The 17,297-nt window shown below is 37.5% G+C and overlaps 2 protein-coding genes across 2 annotated transcripts in view; one reads left to right on the plus strand and one right to left on the minus strand.

Moving 5' to 3' along the window:
- The window catches only part of LOC134656903 (uncharacterized), a 163,738-nt gene that overhangs the window by 39,889 nt on the left and 106,552 nt on the right, over positions 1-17,297 (plus strand). The gene's annotated exons all lie outside the window — the stretch shown is intronic.
- Positions 7,898-9,355, minus strand: LOC134656790 (uncharacterized). Its single transcript, XM_063512313.1, has 3 exons — positions 9,250-9,355; positions 8,412-8,692; positions 7,898-7,968 (listed from the first exon to the last, which is right to left on the minus strand). Exons 1-3 carry the CDS (start codon positions 9,317-9,319, stop codon positions 7,912-7,914), a joined length of 408 nt encoding a protein of 135 aa, XP_063368383.1. The 5' UTR covers positions 9,320-9,355; the 3' UTR covers positions 7,898-7,911.

Below are 17,297 nucleotides of genomic sequence, written 5' to 3' on the forward strand. Positions count from 1 at the left end.
AAATTTCATTATGTTCAGTTTCAGACGACACTTCAATCAAATCTTTAGATGGTTGTTTTGCCAGAGGAGCAACAAAAGGCAACGGACAGTTGGGATCAACCAGCCGGACCGTTACGACATCTCCAGGGCCAGTCGGAATAATGGGTTAAGTACGTTTGACGACCGGTCTGGCCTAGTGGGTAGTGACCCTGCCTGTAAAGCCGATTGTCCTGGGTTCGGATCCCGGTAAGGGCATTTATTTGTGTGAGGAACACAAATATTTGTTCCTGAGTCATGGGTGTTTTCTATGTATATAAGTAGGTATGTATTTATCTATATAAGTACCTAATACCTATATGAATATCGTCGCCTAGCAGTAGTACAAGATTTGCTTACTTTGGGGCTAGCTAGGTTGATCTGTGTAAGATGTCCCCATAATTGATTTATTATTTAAAACACAGAAATACACATGGAACATTAAATAAAATAATAATATAAACTCTCTATAAATAAACTTAAAATAAACGCCTTATAAATAAAAAAACAAGCAAAAAAACGGTCACCCATCCAAGTACTGACCCCGCCCGACGTTGCTTAACTTCGGTCAAAAATCACGTTTGTTGAATGGGAGCCCCACTTAAATCTTTATTTTATTCTGTTTTTAGTATTTGTTGTTATAGCGGCAACAGAAATACATCATCTGTGAAAATTTCAACTGTCTAGCTATCACGGTTCGTGAGATACAGCCTGGTGACAGACGGACGGACGGACAGCGGAGTCTTAGTAATAGGGTCCCGTTTTTAACCTTTGGGTACGGAACCCTAAAAACGGCCTCCAAGTCACTGCCGATGGGCAGCGTGCCTAGAAGGCTGGCCGCATTGCCACGTTGAATCGCAATGCTAATGCGTTGAGCAAAAGATGTCCCCTGATATTTATTTTTTCTCAATGTTACATTCGGATGGCGACTGCAGCAGCAATACTGCTGCAGTGTTGACGCGGATGTCACTTACTGTCAATCTCTTTGTTGAAAGTTCAATATGACACTTCAGCAACGCCATTTTGGCAATATTTACACCGACGTATCGCTCGCGTCAACGTTGCAACAGTACCTAAGCAGTAGTGCAGTAACCTTAACCCCTCGTATGCGGCCTGTCAAATTTGATCATTGAAAAAGTGAGCTTGACATTTAAAACAATAGATTTAAATTCTCACGCACGAATCCGTGTTTAAGCGTACGAAGGGTTAAATCACTTTTCAACTTAAAAAATTGCAGGCAAGCTGCAATTGCTGCAATTGCTGAAGCATACCACTAGGCCCGTCTTGACTTGACAGTAAGAAATTAGTGTATTCAACATGTTTAGCGTAGAATGAAATAATGCATGCAATTACCGACAATCCAAGAGGGCCTTAGAGGGTGCTAAAGAACTTAATAGAATCTTAACATGGTTCGGTTTTGGACAGGTAACGGGACAACTATAGATACCTTCGTCTCGCTCTCTCAAAACCCTTCGTTGGATGCAGTGGCTGATGGAACAGTTGACGACGCACAGCAAATTCGCGAGACATATGCATGAACTGGATCGGATATTTTTTTTACGCATGCTCCACGGAGCCACGGCGTACCTAATGGACTGGTGTTATAGATGGTTATAGGGAGAGCGCTCTGGCAGTATATAGTTGAGTTATATATCTACTAGCGACCCGCCTCGGCTTCGCACGGATTAACAATTTATATATAAATAAACCTTCCTCTTGAATCACTATATCTATTAAAAAAACCGGCTAAGTGCGAGTCGGACTCGCGTTCCAAGGGTTCCGTACATTACACAAATTTAACAATATGTTTTTTTAAATAAAAAGTGAGTAAAATGTCTTTAAAAAACCCGTAGGGGTCGGATCAAAAACTAAGTACCTACTTAAGTCTGACTCAGGCTTGAGTGCACATTTCTAATAGGTTTTCCTGTCATCTATAGGTAAAGAACTATTAAGTGTATTTTTTTCAAAATTTTTGACCCAGTAGTTTCAGACATAAAGGGGTAGGGGGGGGGGGGGGAATATATATATTTGAGATTGACAAAATGAGCTCTTTTATTTGATATGTAACGCGATATAGTTTGAAAAATGTTATTTTTTTAATTTGCTCTTTTACCCCCCAAAAGTGGCCTCCATATTTAAAATTCATTTGTTTACGTTACATGTCCGTCTTTGGGTCACAAACTTACATACTTATGTGTGCCAAATTTTAACTTAATTGGTCCAGTAGTTTCGGAGAAAATAGGCTGTGACAGACGGACGGACAGACAGACGCACGAGTGATCCTATGAAGGTTCCGTTTTTTTTCTTTTGAGGTACGGAACCCTAAAAACCGCATCAAAATCAGTTGCATCATTTTAAAGTTCTAAGCATTCATACAGACAGACAGACAGGGAAGCGACTTTGTTTTATACTATATTAGAGATTAGTAGGTACCTATATTTTAGTTACTTCCATAGCATTATGGCATAATATGGTATTTTACTGTGGGGTGGTGCTTCAGAGATAAATAGGTACCATTTTTGTTCTGCAGAAGAGGGCTATTCGAGCAATATACGATACAAAATGAACCATAGAGACTCAGTAAGAGATTTTGGGTGTAGCAGGATAGCCTTTGAAAAATTGCCCCCAGCGCTTTTGGTTCGAAACTATAACCAAACGATGCCTTTTAAGAAGATAATACTTTGCACAAAGTTTCAACCCCCTCCGACCCCCTGGGGTCCACAATACCCGATAAACCCCAAAACTATTTTATTTTTTTCCTCCAAATCTATGAGACGGACGGATCCCCAATTTTGCTCAAATATTATTGGAACTAAAGGCCATTGTTGGAAAAAATTACAACTCTCTATCTCATTCCGTTATAAAAAAAAAAATTGTAACACCCTGTATAATGACTTCCAGTCTTGGCACAATAACCATATTTTTTTTAAATACGTACTAACGTCTTATCAACGTCATATCCAAAATTCATCCGCTTAGCAAGGGTGCAACACTGTGAAATAAATGTAAATGTACCATTTAGTACCTACTTTTACTATGTAACACAGGCGGCATTATGAGTTAAGTATTAGGTACCTAATGTACCTATGTGTAAAAAAAGCGGCCAAGTGCGAGTCGGACTCGCCCATGAAGGGTTCCGTATTTAGGCGATTTATGACGTATTAAAAAAAACTACTTACTAGATCTCGTTCAAACCGATTTTCGGTGGAAGTTTACATGGTAATGTACATCATATATTTTTTTTAGTTTTATCATTCTCTTATTTTAGAAGTTACAGGGGGGGGGGGACACACACATTTTACCACTTTGGAAGTGTCTCTCGCGCAAACTATTCAGTTTAGAAAAAAATGATATTAGAAACCTCAATATCATTTTTGAAGACCTATCCATAGATACCCCACACGTATGGGTTTGATGAAAAAAAAAATTTTGAGTTTCAGTTCGAAGTATGGGGAACCCCAAAAATTTATTGTTTTTTTTTCTATTTTTGTGTGAAAATCTTAATGCGGTTCACAGAATACATCTACTTACCAAGTTTCAACAGTATAGTTCTTATAGTTTCGGAGAAAAGTGGCTGTGACATACGGACGGACAGACAGACGGACAGACGGACAGACAGACAGACAGACATGACGAATCTATAAGGGTTCCGTTTTTTGCCATTTGGCTACGGAACCCTAAAAACAACTACCGGCCAGCCGATATGCCCCTCGTGTTGGATTTCAGAGCGCGATGGTGGTGTTATATAAATATGAATGAAACTATCTAATACCTTTAAACGAGCAATTCTTGTTTATTTATTTATTTATTTATTTATATATATATATATATATATTTCGGGAATCTCGGAAACGGCTCTAACGATTTCGATGAAATTTGCTATACGGGGGTTTTCGGGGGCGAAAAATCGATCTAGCTAGGTCTTATCTCTGGGAGAACTCGCATTTTCGAGTTTTTATATATTTTCCGAGCGGTCATCCAGATATTTGGTATTTATACGAGTAAGTGTTACAGTTTATTTTTTCATTTGACATAACATACCCTCCAGTTTGTAGTGATATACAAGGTGTAATAAAAATTGTGGGGATCCATTTAAGGACATCATCAGTATCGTGTACTGATTAGTAAAAAGTCGGAAAAATATAATATTCTTCGCGAACTATTTTTGGCCTTTGTATGGAGAGTTGGCTGACTTGGGGTGACTGCCCCTTAGAAAAAAAAATGCTGTCATAAAAATATTTCTTCAACTTTTTCCTCCGAATATGCCCTTAAACGGATCCCCACCATTTTGGTTCCGCCTTGTATATGATTACACGCCGGAAGTTATGTTCATTGGAAAAAATACCAGAAACACTTTCTCGAATAAATACACATTATACATAAATGTGACGTTATACATAAATGTGACGTTATCTATGGAAAGAGATCTTATTGCCGATGGCGCTTACGCCGCACAGCATCGCGCGGCATTGTATTTATATCGGAGCATCGTTAATAGTGGCGTGGAAGAAATATTTTTTTGACAGGATTTTTTTTCTAAGGGCAGGCCGTCTAAGACCCAAGTCAGCCAACTCTCCATACAAATGCCAAAAAATGTTAGCGAAAAATATTATATTTTTTCGACTTTTTACTAATCAGTACATGATACTGATTATGTCCTTAAATGGATCCCCACAATTTTTATTACACATTATATATCACTACAAACTGGAGGGTATGTTATGTCAAATGAAAAAATAAACTGTAACACTTACTCGTATAAATACCAATAGTTTCATTCATATTTATATAACACCACCATTGCGTTCTGAAATCCAACACGAGGGCCATATCGGCTGGCCGGTAGTTGTTTTTTACACATAGGTACATTAGGTACCTAATACTTAACTCATAATTCCGCCTGTGTTACATAGTAAAAGTAGGTACTAAATGGTACATTTACATTTATTTCACAGTGTTGCACCCTTGCTAAGCGGATGAATTTTGGATATGACGTAGATAAGACGTTAGTACATATTTAAAAAAAATATGGTTATTGTGCCAAGACTAGAAGTCATAATACAGGGTGTTACAATTTTTTTTAATTTTTTTTATAACGGAATGAGATAGAGAGCTGTAATTTTTTCCAACAATGGCCTTTAGTTCCAATAATATTTGAGCAAAATTGGGGATCCGTCCGTCTCATAGATTTGGAGGAAAAAAATAAAATAGTTTTGGGGTTTATCGGGTATTGTGGACCCCCAGGGGGTCGGAGGGGGTTGAAACTTTGTGCAAAGTATTATCTTCTTAAAAGGCATCGTTTGGTTATAGTTTCGAACCAAAAGCGCTGGGGGCAATTTTTCAAAGGCTATCCTGCTACACCCTTTATAAGGAAATTGACATAATGACAGTGCACTATCAATACATTTATGAGAATATTCTGTATATAGATACTTACATAAAAATATTGTAAATTTTAGGAAAAATTGTGAAATTCATAATATTAATACCTACTAGAAATAAACATAAGCTCGCAGTGCCCTTTACTCGGCTCAATAAAATTAAAAAAAATATTCACGGGTAATTGTGTAGGTAAGATTTTTTAATAAATTTCCAAACAATATTAAAAAGAAAAAACAATATTACTCAATTGATTATTGACAATTAGATAATTATCTATTAATAAATTTAAGAATTATGTAAAGCGTAAACTTATTTCTAAACTCGTACCACACAAGACTATATGAATGATAATACAACGTGGGATTAATTGTTATTCGAAATGATTATTTATTTATTAGGTATTAATGACGAGGAAATGGATATTCCGATGTATGTACTTCTTTTGTTGTTTTTTGTTTTACATTTAGTTTTTTTTTCTAGAAATTCTAGACTAGTATTTTTTATATATTTTTTTAATGTTTGACGATCTTTTTGTGAAATTCTTAGTGTTAAATTTGATCTGTATAATAATCCAATGTTATTATGGAATAATATTAACATCAATAAATTGAAATTAATTTTGTATTAAGCAGAAACGTCTGCGAACGATGCTATCAATAAATTGCTCTGATAATTAGATTAAGATAATATGTACCTATCAAATACCTAAATACTATTCATAAGTGCTAGTTGCTAGGCCTATATGAATAAAGTATATAATATTAGTATCAATAAATTGCTCTGATAAATAGATTAAAATAATATGTACCTACCTATCTAAGTAATACCTAATTACTATTCATAAGTGCTTGTTGCTAGGCCTACATGAATAATAGTAGTTCATGTGACTGCTACATAATGAGGGGCATTAAAATACGAGTGTGGGTTCACAGTGTTCACACGAGTGTTTTAATTCCTAATTATGTACAGTTACATACACTACTTTATCTAAACACATACTTAAAACTAATTAAAATATAAACTGTACGTCAAATGGCGGTGAAGTAAAACTTTTTTCACGCATGTCACGCATCCGTAGTTTTTTTTTAATTCCTAGACAAACGAATGAAGTCCCTATTCTCATGTCACTCGGGATCAAATATCGTGCGGTTTATATTTAAAAACATACTAAATTGACGTTTCGTGTCGATAACTGTTTTAATATCTATGGATACTAGAATAGAGACCCACTTGAGTTTTGACTGCTGTACGGTTACCATCAGTTTGTCACTGACATAAACGCCGTCGAGAACGTAATTTACTTTCTATACATCTCGCTCGCACTCGCATATTAGTGCAAACGGGATGTATAGAAAGTAAATTACGTTCTCGACGGCGTTTATGTCAGTGACAAACTGATGGTAACCGTAACTGATGGTAATCTGAAATGTAATAACATTAAAGTACAAATTTTACCTACTATACCACAGATAAGAAAGCTCTCATAGTAAAATTGGTTGTAATAAAGCTGGTCATTTCCTACGGTTTCTGAACGCATTATAGAGCACTAATGACATGTGCGTAGTTATTTTCGATACAAGTGCGAAAAAGTGGAAATTCGAAACGAGTGGCGATAAATTAAAACACGACCGAAGGGAGTGTTTTAAATCGACACGAGTTGCGAATTACCTATTCTCACGTGTATCGAACAACGTTTTACAGTACATATGGCACTTTAAAGTTTCAACATTTGCACGAAAAGTGCTATTTTACGCACTAGTGCGGAAAAGTAGCCCCATATGTAGGTACTGTAAAGTATAGGTATTTTGAATTAAAATTTGAATTTATCATTAAGAGGATCAAAACCTTAACAAAATGTGTAATTTATTAGAATCGATCTTTCAGTATAGCCTATAGGATAAGTACACTGTACACTAAAATAAAACAATAGTGTTCTTATTACAAATCATAATAATTAAATAACTTAATGTGTAGGTAAATACAATAGTTTTCTTAGTATACAAATACTTATTTTCTTAGTGTACGTGACGTGCATTTCTGTTATTATGTAGGTACCTACCTAGTAGAATTGAAAAAATACTCAAAACCTTTCTGTCTCAATTGAAAACACTTCCCTACTTATGTCTAACCCCACAATTACGCATACCAAGTCAAAATGACGAAATGAATGATACATGGTGAATCGAATAATAATTCAAATCGAAAAACGAACGCACAAACAAACATTTCATATCCTCCTAGACCCCGCGTATAATTTGTTGTACATACTTATTCCAAAATCTATGTTCCATAACCTGTGTTGTGTACCTTACCTACAATAGTGATTACTACTACTACTTCTATTCTGAACTTTTATACATACAGTAGGTAGCTAAGGGTTACAAATTCAAAAACAAAACAACTGCTTCTCGGTCTCAGGAGGTTACGTGCGTTTACACATTCGCCTCGCCACTCATGCGAATGTGTAACTGCCTGCGGGGGAGTTAAATCTATAATATACTTGCTTTAAACTATTCAAACCTGCTCGTAGAAGATAGTACCTTTTAAGTCGGAACCTTCTTTATAAATGATCTGAAACAAAAAGTTATTTGTATTTAAATGAGCCTGCTATAATTAACTTTGTATTCTACAGGCGCAGAAAGGGGCAGCAAAAAAATCTATTAAAATTTCTTGTAAAAAATGCTGCAAACTAATTCGCTTTACTAAGTTTTTTCGTGGCCTGCCTTTTTTTCATTGGCGATAAAACAAATGACAAGATTGATGACATTGGTGTGCCAAATTACCGCCTTCCCAGGCTGATGAAATCTAAAAAGTTATTGACCGTCCAATAATCTTAGTATAGTTTGTCAAAGGACTGAAGAATGAAAGAAGTTTCATCCATAGACAGAGAGAATCATATTATATTTGTCTTACACTAGTACTAGAACCCAATAGAAAAGGATGACTATAGTTTTTTTGTTCTTATTTACTGACAAATTGGTTTGACCAACAATAGATAATATGTTTTTACTTACATTCTTCATGGTATTGCCTTCAAACACCCTGTCCATATGAAGCTTATTGCCATCAGGGAAAGTCATGACCGTCTGCACACCTTCGTTAATCTGACAGGTGACTTTAGTCTTGATGCCGTCAGGAGTCGTGAAGTCGGCTTCTACGCCAGGAGTCATCTTCTGGTTGAAGAGTTCCTGGCCATCCTTGGAGACGATGTACTGAACGGAGCCGTCGGCGTTTTTCTCGAAACGGGAAGTGCTGTCGGTGTTCTTGACTAAGCCACGGACGTTGTCGGGGGCCTCTGGAATTTGCAATAAATATTTAGTTTGGTTCCTTTTGGTAGTAACCTTCGCCCTATTCATCTAACGGTACTTAACGGCCCCGACACGCAACTCCAGAGGATTGTGTGAGAGGGGTCTTTAGAAATCTGTGGGGACCTTAGAGAAAAAAATACATATGTAGATTGCTCACTCCATACATCAGTTTTATTACCAAAAATACTATTAGCATCTAGCATCGAGTAGCGGAACTATCAGTACTGCTACTTGACAATTAGATGTAGCACTGACCGGAAAGTCTTATGCTGTTGAGATAAGACTTTCCGGTCGGTGCTACATCTATTGTCAAGTAGCAGTACTTATATGTAGTTCCGCTCCTCGATGCTAGATGAAGACACTGAAATTAATAGTCTAACTAACTGATGTATGGAGTGAGCACTCTTGTATATTATTATATTTCTCTATGGTGGGGACATACATCTCCTTTTTATTGTAACGCACACAAAAAATACTCGTTCTTGATTATTATTTTTCTACCCAGTTCTTAAACTTTATTTTAGTAAGTACTTAATACACTTACTAAATGCGTCCAGGAGCTCATCAATGTTTTCAAACTTGGTTTTCTTGAAGTTCTTCCCGTAGAACGCCATTTTCGTACACTTCAACTGTCCGCAATCAGATCAATGTTCAACATTTTTTTAAGTGGGCTATATATACCTACTACCTACTTCAAAATAATCAATATATATTTTCTACCATATCAGATTAATTTAACGATATAGAAGTATATCTGTAGATAAGTGGCAATTTGCACCGAACGTTCGGAAGAAATCAATTTCTAAAGAAGTTACTTGATAACACAAATGATGAAATCTACTCGTAATAATGACTAAGTTATTTCTAACAAATGAATCATTAAATAACCGACAGTAGGATGTATCCATTGTAAATTCAGTGTACCCATGCCATATACCTACGTTCAAATAATTAGTGTAGGTATATATGTATTATTTCATAAACGAGTAAATCCTTTTCATTTTAACGATAAATTTGTGGCGTCCAAAGTCCAAAAAGCACATCAAAGAAATAGGTACGACGAGAACCGGCGGTAGCATGGTCGCGTTTTTATCGCCCGTCGTGTCATAATAATATATGCGCCATCTTTCGCACTTACATATTTAATAGAACGTGACAGACTTGTTGACAGGCGATAAAAACGCGACCATTCTACCACCGGTCCTAAGATAGTCGCGGTTTTATCATCTGTCATCATGTTCATGACCGTCGCTTTCTAACATGTAAGTATCAAAGTACGAGAGTGGCTATCGTTGATAGAAAACGCCAATGAAAAGTGAAATAATGCGACATAAAGGCGCCCACTGATTAACAGTCCACCGGACGGTATCGGCCTGTCAGTTGTCCGGAACTGTCTAATTTTTGTTCTAACTGACAGGCCGATACCGTCCGGCGGACTGTTAATCAGTGGGCCCCTTTAGGGCCGGCTGACGTTGCAGTTGGCGTGCAGTTCCCATACAAATTGCAGTCGGGTTGCAGTCCGTCTGTATCGGCCCTTATGGTCGCATCTGTCATCCCCATACATTTTTGATTGTCATAATGGCTAGCCCCAGTAGCTCCCCAGAGCAGAGTGAAAGGGCCTGATTAAAATAGTTATTTGTACAACAAGAGATCAAAGTTTGATATTTCTTCGAGTGCTTATTTTGAGTGCCGTGCAAGAGAAAGATTCTAAGTATACTAATCTAATTTAGATCTTGAGCGTAGTAAGGGACTCAAAAGCGCACGAGATGTAAATAACTTTGATCTCGTGTAGTTCACAAAACTTTTCACCTCAGCAGTGAGAATTAGAGAACCCGAAAAATGTATTTCTTCTTCATCACTTATCTCTATTCACTCATGTTTTCTTAAGATATACCAACAATTAAGTTTTCACCTCAGCAGCTCGAACAAGGGTACTTAGCTACTTAAAAACAGTGAGCAAAATCGCATTTTGCTCATTTTGTATCACTCAGTGAGCAAAATGCGATTTTGCTAACTGTTTTTAAGTAGCAAAGTACCCTTGTTCGAGCTGCTGAGGTGAAAAATGTATTTCTAACGCAGCGTACTACGTAGGCGAACAACACGCGAACGCGAAGCGAAGCGACGCGGCGCGGGGTGAATCAATCCTTTGATACCTATAGAAGTGTCCTACGTGGGCGATCTCGTTGCGAACGCGAACGCCTTGGGCCCGCCGCGCCGCGCCGCGCCGCGTCGCGTTCGCGAGTTCATCGCTTACGTAAGACGCAGCGTTAAGGACAGACGTAAGTATATCGCTTACTTTAGCAAATCGTAAAACGATGCATTTTGCCACTTAAGTATACCTACATTCTCGATATCAAACAAGGTCAATGCGGACTGTGATATTACTTAAGGTGTGCATGAATTATCAGAAGAAGATATATCGCACATGATAAGATATAACTATCGGTGACTGTAGGTTTTTCGATTGGTCGGTAAGGTACCTACTTGTTATTTCTTTTAGAACTGTTATTAATATTTTTTTAATCATTAGATTGTTGTCAAGGAAAGCAAATAGGGTTTATCATATTTTTCTAAAAAAAATACTTTATAACTTCTTTGTTTTGCAACTCAGAGAGGAAACTAAGGCATCGTTAGGTTTGGGTTTAGTCATAGTCCGCTTACCTTACAATATCTGTATGAGGTTATACGATGGCCAGCGAGCAGGTAAAAAAATGTGTAATAGAAAACGTTTTTTTTTTATTTAAGTAAAACAAAATTTTATAAATAAAAGTAAAATACTATATATATATATATATAGGTAATTATGTGAATATTATCAAAGGGCCTCGTAATAAACTGTGGCTTTTTCGGCGACTCCTTGGACGTACAATTCCTGAAAGAAGATAATAAGGTTTATAACTATAATTAACTAGCTAATTAACTTAGGTAGTTAAAATTATGAAAAGATTAAAGGATGACTCACGCTAGACCGGGACGTGGCCGGACCGGGGCGGGCCGGAGCGAGCCGACACCAGAGGGCCTACCGCGAACCACGTTCGAAGTGTTGCCTCCCTGTCACACTTACGTACGAGTTTACAAGTGCGACAGAGAAGCAACACGTCGAACGTGGTTCGCGGTAGGCCCTCAGGGCTCTCCGGAGCGCAACCGTCATCGGCCCGGTATAGCGGGAGTCATCCTTTAAGCTTGTAGGGTACCTACTTAGTTTTATTTAAGCTTGTAGGGGCTATGAACAGTCATTAAAAACTAGTTTGAAATTCCTTTTTCACCTCAGCAGCTCGAACAAGGGTACTTTTCTACTTAAAAACAGTGAGCAAAATCGCATTTTGCTCACTGAGTGAGACAAAATGAGCAAAATACGATTTTGCCCACTCAGTGAGCAAAATGCGATTTTGCTCACTGTTTTTAAGTAGCAAAGTACCCTTGTTCGAGCTGCTGAGGTGAAAACTTAATTGTTGGTATATCTTAAGAAAACATGAGTGAATGAAGAAGGAATACATTTTTCGGGTTCTCTAATATGTTCTCACTGCTGAGGTGAAAAGTTTTGTGAACTACACGAGATCAAAGTTATTTACATCTCGTGCGCTTTTGAGTCCCTTACTACGCTCAAGATTCTAAATTAGATTCACTCGCTACGCTCGTGAATCTAGTAGGTATAGAATCTTTCGCTTGCACGGGACTCAAAATAAGCACTCGAAGAAATATCAAACTTTGATCTCTTGTTGTACAAATAACTATTGTTTTGGTGAGAACTCGGTAAACAAACAAAGAATGAGTTTTCCAGTGGCCGTTACGCAAATGCAAATATTACCTACTTACAGAGTCTTGAAATGACCATTGCAGTTAGTTTCCTACTTATCGAATATTTATTTATTTATTTATTCTTATATCTAAATAACCTTCGGACACTTAAATAAAAATCTAAGTATTGAAGCAATTTTGGTAAATATGCTTAGGAATTCCACCTTCACATTACTTAAACGCAGCTTTAACAAAAACACTCACCATTTTCAAGCCTTTAGCTTCAAATATCTATCCATATGGACGACTTTCCCATCAGGCAAGTGCATCTCCGACTTTAAGACATCACCCGCCAATTCAAACTTGACTTTAGTCTCCATGCCATCAGGGGTTTTATAGTCGGAGAGGGTTGAGAGTACGATCTTCTGGTCGATTACAATTTTGCCGGTGCTGTCTTTGACGACGTACTGGAGGGTGCCGTCGGCGTTTTAGTGAAGGAGGTGACGGTGTCTAGGCTGCGCAAGAGGGCCACGGTTTGCGCGGAGAGATCTGGAATTGGAAAATGGTTGAAGTATGTAAAGTAGGGCTCTTCTCAGGTGAACTTTTCGCTTCGAACCTTAATCTTTCAAACAAAGGCCATTGTCTCTATTATCGCAAAACCGCTTGCTCCCGAGTTAGCACCTGCCAGTTCAACATTCATATTGAAAAACAACCGGAATCGTCATAGTATTAAGGTTCAAATTAATGTCACTGATATTCTAGATATTACGTTTTGGTAGTGTAGGACGATAGACCGCCCCGAAGCGATACGGCACTCATATTATTTTGATACTTAGTGTGGTGTTAAAAATGAAACACGGTTATTTATGATAAAGCGTTGTATATTTGTTATATAACAAAATCTAAGGTAACAATGTAAATTTAAGATTAATAAGTTTAACATAGGTTTAATCAACATTTTTCCGTGTAGGTATATAAACAGTTATACGTACTACTAGATAAAATCGTGTCATAAAAATCAGATAGGTATAATCAATTTCTTTCTTATAACCGACCTTTCTTCTGACCGTTGACACGTGACGTTTTGTTAGAAAAGCTGTACGCTTCAAAGCTCCACGTTTGCCTTATCAGTGTTTTTATTGTCACTATGCATCGGCATCACATCAGAGGTGCTAATTTCACAGTATCGTTATTTTAAAGATAAGAAAAAATAACAATGCTTGCAGCTGCACCTTTGTAAATTATTACATTTACCACCGCAAGCTAATAATTTAAATAAAACAATATAATAAATAACCACGTTTCATTTTTAACACCACACTAAGTATCAAAATAATATGAGCGCCGCATCGCTTCGGGGCGGTTTATCGTCCTACACTACCGAAACGTAATATCTAGAATATCAGTGACATTAAATTTGAACCTTAATACTATGACGATACCGGTTGTTTTTCAATATGAATGTTGTACTGGCACATGCTAACTCGGGAGCAAGCGGTTTTGCGATAATAGAGACAATTGCCTTTGTTTGAAAGATTAAGGTTCGAAGCGAAAAGTTCACCTGAGAAGAGCCCTACTATAGTAGGTACTTAACTTAAAGGGTAGGTGGGTACCTGGCATTGACCAATGCAAGGCCATTTGGATGTGGCTTTTTTTTAAATACCTAGTATGTTCACCATTTATTCCCCCGTGGCCCGATTTGAATAATTGTTTTTTTGTTTGAAAGGTGTTAAGTAGGTACATCCAAGGTGGTCCCATAATTATTTGGTTTTGATCTGATGAAGGAATCCACGAGAAATTCAGGGAGCTCCTAAATTTTTGAAGGCAACATGATTTCCTCTCGAAAACCACCAATTTGATGGAGTGAACCTGACATGCAGCAGTTTTTTGAAGTAAATTTAGGGTTCCGTACCCAAAGGGTAAAAATACTAAGACTCCACTGTCCGTCTGTGATCTAGATAGTTGAAATTTTCACAGATGTATTTCTGTTGCCGCTATAACAACTAAGGCTTGCATTCCGGAATTCCGGAATTTCGAAATTCCGGAATCTCGGACAAATTTTCCGATATTACAATTCCGGAATTGAGACCACTGAATATCGAAAATTCCGGAATTGGATTTAAGTACTTTTATTAGATTTTAATACGTATACTAGGTACCGAAAATTTCCAAGAAAACTACACTATGCTGGTGTTATTATATTAGCCGTCACTGATAAAAGTCTGAAGTCTAGCAGCATGCATAAACATTCCCCGTTAACGTAACCATATTTTTTTTACTTTTGATACTTGCTTAAGCTAAGCCTTTACTTGCCCAGAATCCTACCAACGCGAAACTTTTGATTTTAAATTTATAAACATTTGGATATTTTCTTCTCAATTCAGAAAGAAGTTTCCTCGATGGAATTTTCGGATCATGTAGAAGCTTATGTTCTGAATTAGGAATTTAGGAACTAGTAAGGTAAAAACTTAAAAAGCGTACTTAATCTCAATAAGCTTGCGTTTTGGGCACTAGTCGGCAATGCATAAAGGTAATTATGTACCTATAGCTGAATACCTACTTTAATGCATAGAAAACAACCTTTACTCACAAACAAATAATCGTCATAACACAATAAATTACCTTACCGAGATCGGAACCCCAGGACCTTCATCTTTGTAAACAGGGCCACTTCCTACCTACTAGACTACGAAGCCATTATATTTAGAGATTACCTATATAAAATTGGGTATGTAACTGATTTCTAGCATCCGTAGTTTCCCCAAATAAATACACCGTATCATTGAAGTGAATAAAAGTGACCATAGTAATAAGGTGCAAAGACGGCACTGCTCAATTTATTGATATTTTTCGATTAATAATACCTCAGATTAAATGCCTCTAAAACAATATTTTCGTTAATAAACGTAAAGTATCAGTATTTCATATTTTTTGTTGTTTTTGATTAAAAAATCGAATAAAAATATGATAAACCCTAATTCCGGAACCAATTCCGGAATTCCGGAATTGGGACCCAATATCGAAAATCAGTTCCGGAATTGGAAACCGTCCGATATTGCAAGCCCTAATAACAACAAATACTAAAAAGTACGCAACCCTCGGTGAGCGAGTCCGACTCGCACTTGTCTGGTTTTTATGTATTTTCCAACTCACTTAGTTTTCCAATGACTTCCAAAGCATTTTCAGCCTTAACTTTCTTGAACTGCTTTCCAAAGAACGACATGGCGACTGTTTTGCTCTTTCGATAAACCTGAACAACCTCCACTTCATAAAAACACTTGAGTATATATAGTAGTATTAGGTAATCTATCTATTTTTACTAGCTTAAGTATAGCGTGAAGAGACAAGGTAATAATAAAAACAATCTCCAAGGCCTCTACTCGCGCTGTAAGTTTGCCTAAACTAGAGATGCTTCCAGCCAGCCTATTATGGATAGCTTTATCCATCTTTATCCACGTGATAAAATAACTGTCACTGTTTAACACCGTGGGAAAGAAAGTGACGGACACCGTTTTATCACGCTGTCACGTAGACAAGAACGACCATCATATCCGTACTGGGGGGCTACCGCGAAAACCGAAATTCGCAAATTGCTCTTTTACTCCCATGAAAGTGTAATTAGAGTGACAAAGACAGATGCCCGCAATTTGCGAACTTCGATTTTCTCGCGGTTACAGCCCTGTATATGGAAGATGTACAAGTCATCATCAAAAGTAACGGATCAGGGTGTGTAGCCAACATGCCAATCGTTTACTCTACGTAGCGAAAGAAATACAAATGTCACTACCGCACTAGATAATATAAAAGAGTGATAAAGTGACACAAAGCATTTCGATGGCGAAGCGCCAGCGATTGTCACCTTGGCTAGGCCGCCAGGTGATGCGCAGGTGAGGTATTGCTTCATAACATTTAGGTACTTAGGTAGGTACCTACCTACTTTACGATACAGCTACCTACGCAACTGACGCTTGTTTTGAACTACTCGTAGGTACTTATTCAAGTATTTGTAGACCTCCAATCTTTATTAATGTTATCTCTCTAATTATTAATCCATACTTTCTGTCTCTTTTTCTGTTTATTGCTTGTAATCCAGGTACTTAACTTTTGTACTGTGATAGCCGAAGATTAGCCTAGTCTATGTCGCATCCGTGACAATGACACATACCTACGCACCTGCAGTTATACAGGTGATTTTTTAATCCTGAATCGTAATCACGTTTTCCGATACAGCTTCTGAAGACAAAGACGGAGCACTGTAATTAATGAGCTACTTAATTAACTTTCGCTAAAAAAAGAAAGTTGATCCCCACTTATCATCTTTTCTGGTCACCCTACTCGGACCACGTGACTAAAAACGTTATTTTTTTTCTAAGTACAAAGGTTAGGGGTAATATATCTATCACTTATCTGCAGTACCTATCATACAAGTGCATGTCGTCCAACAAACACTAATTTAACGTGTGAATAATGTTCTTTCACTTACAAATAGGGTTGCCAGATGGTCGGGATTCGGCGGGATTCTCCCGATTTTCAGCATGTGTTCCCGATTCCCGACAAAGTGAAAATTGTCCCGAAAAACAGCATCGCGTTATAAAACAATAATTTCAAGTTCTGAACTGTCGTCGAGCGAACCAGCGACCCGCGTCAAGCCCGTCAGCGCGCGCGCTGTGGGCGCGTGGCGAGATTGGGCAGAGCAGCTGACGTAGTGCCAATAATGTAAAATATCGTGGTTTTTAATACAATTAATTTAATTTGAATCGTTCATTTTCCCGACTTAAGGCCCCAAATCCCGAAAAATTGATATTTTTTCCCGATAATAGCGCCTTTCGATCTGGCAACCCTACTTACAAAGGT

The sequence above is a fragment of the Cydia amplana genome, chromosome 19, assembly GCF_948474715.1.
Source record: "Cydia amplana chromosome 19, ilCydAmpl1.1, whole genome shotgun sequence".
Lineage (NCBI taxonomy): Eukaryota > Metazoa > Arthropoda > Insecta > Lepidoptera > Tortricidae > Cydia > Cydia amplana.

Excerpts from the sequence above, each read along its gene's own strand:
- LOC134656790 (XM_063512313.1), bottom strand. The coding sequence starts at position 9,319 with ATGGCGTTCTACGGGAAGAACTTCAAGAAAACCAAGTTTGAAAACATT. Across the intron at positions 8,693-9,249 it reads TGAGCTCCTGGACGCATTTA|AGGCCCCCGACAACGTCCGT; the intron begins GTAAGTGTATTA and ends TGCAAATTCCAG. Across the intron at positions 7,969-8,411 it reads AAGGCAATACCATGAAGAAT|ATCATTTATAAAGAAGGTTC; the intron begins GTAAGTAAAAAC and ends TTTTTGTTTCAG.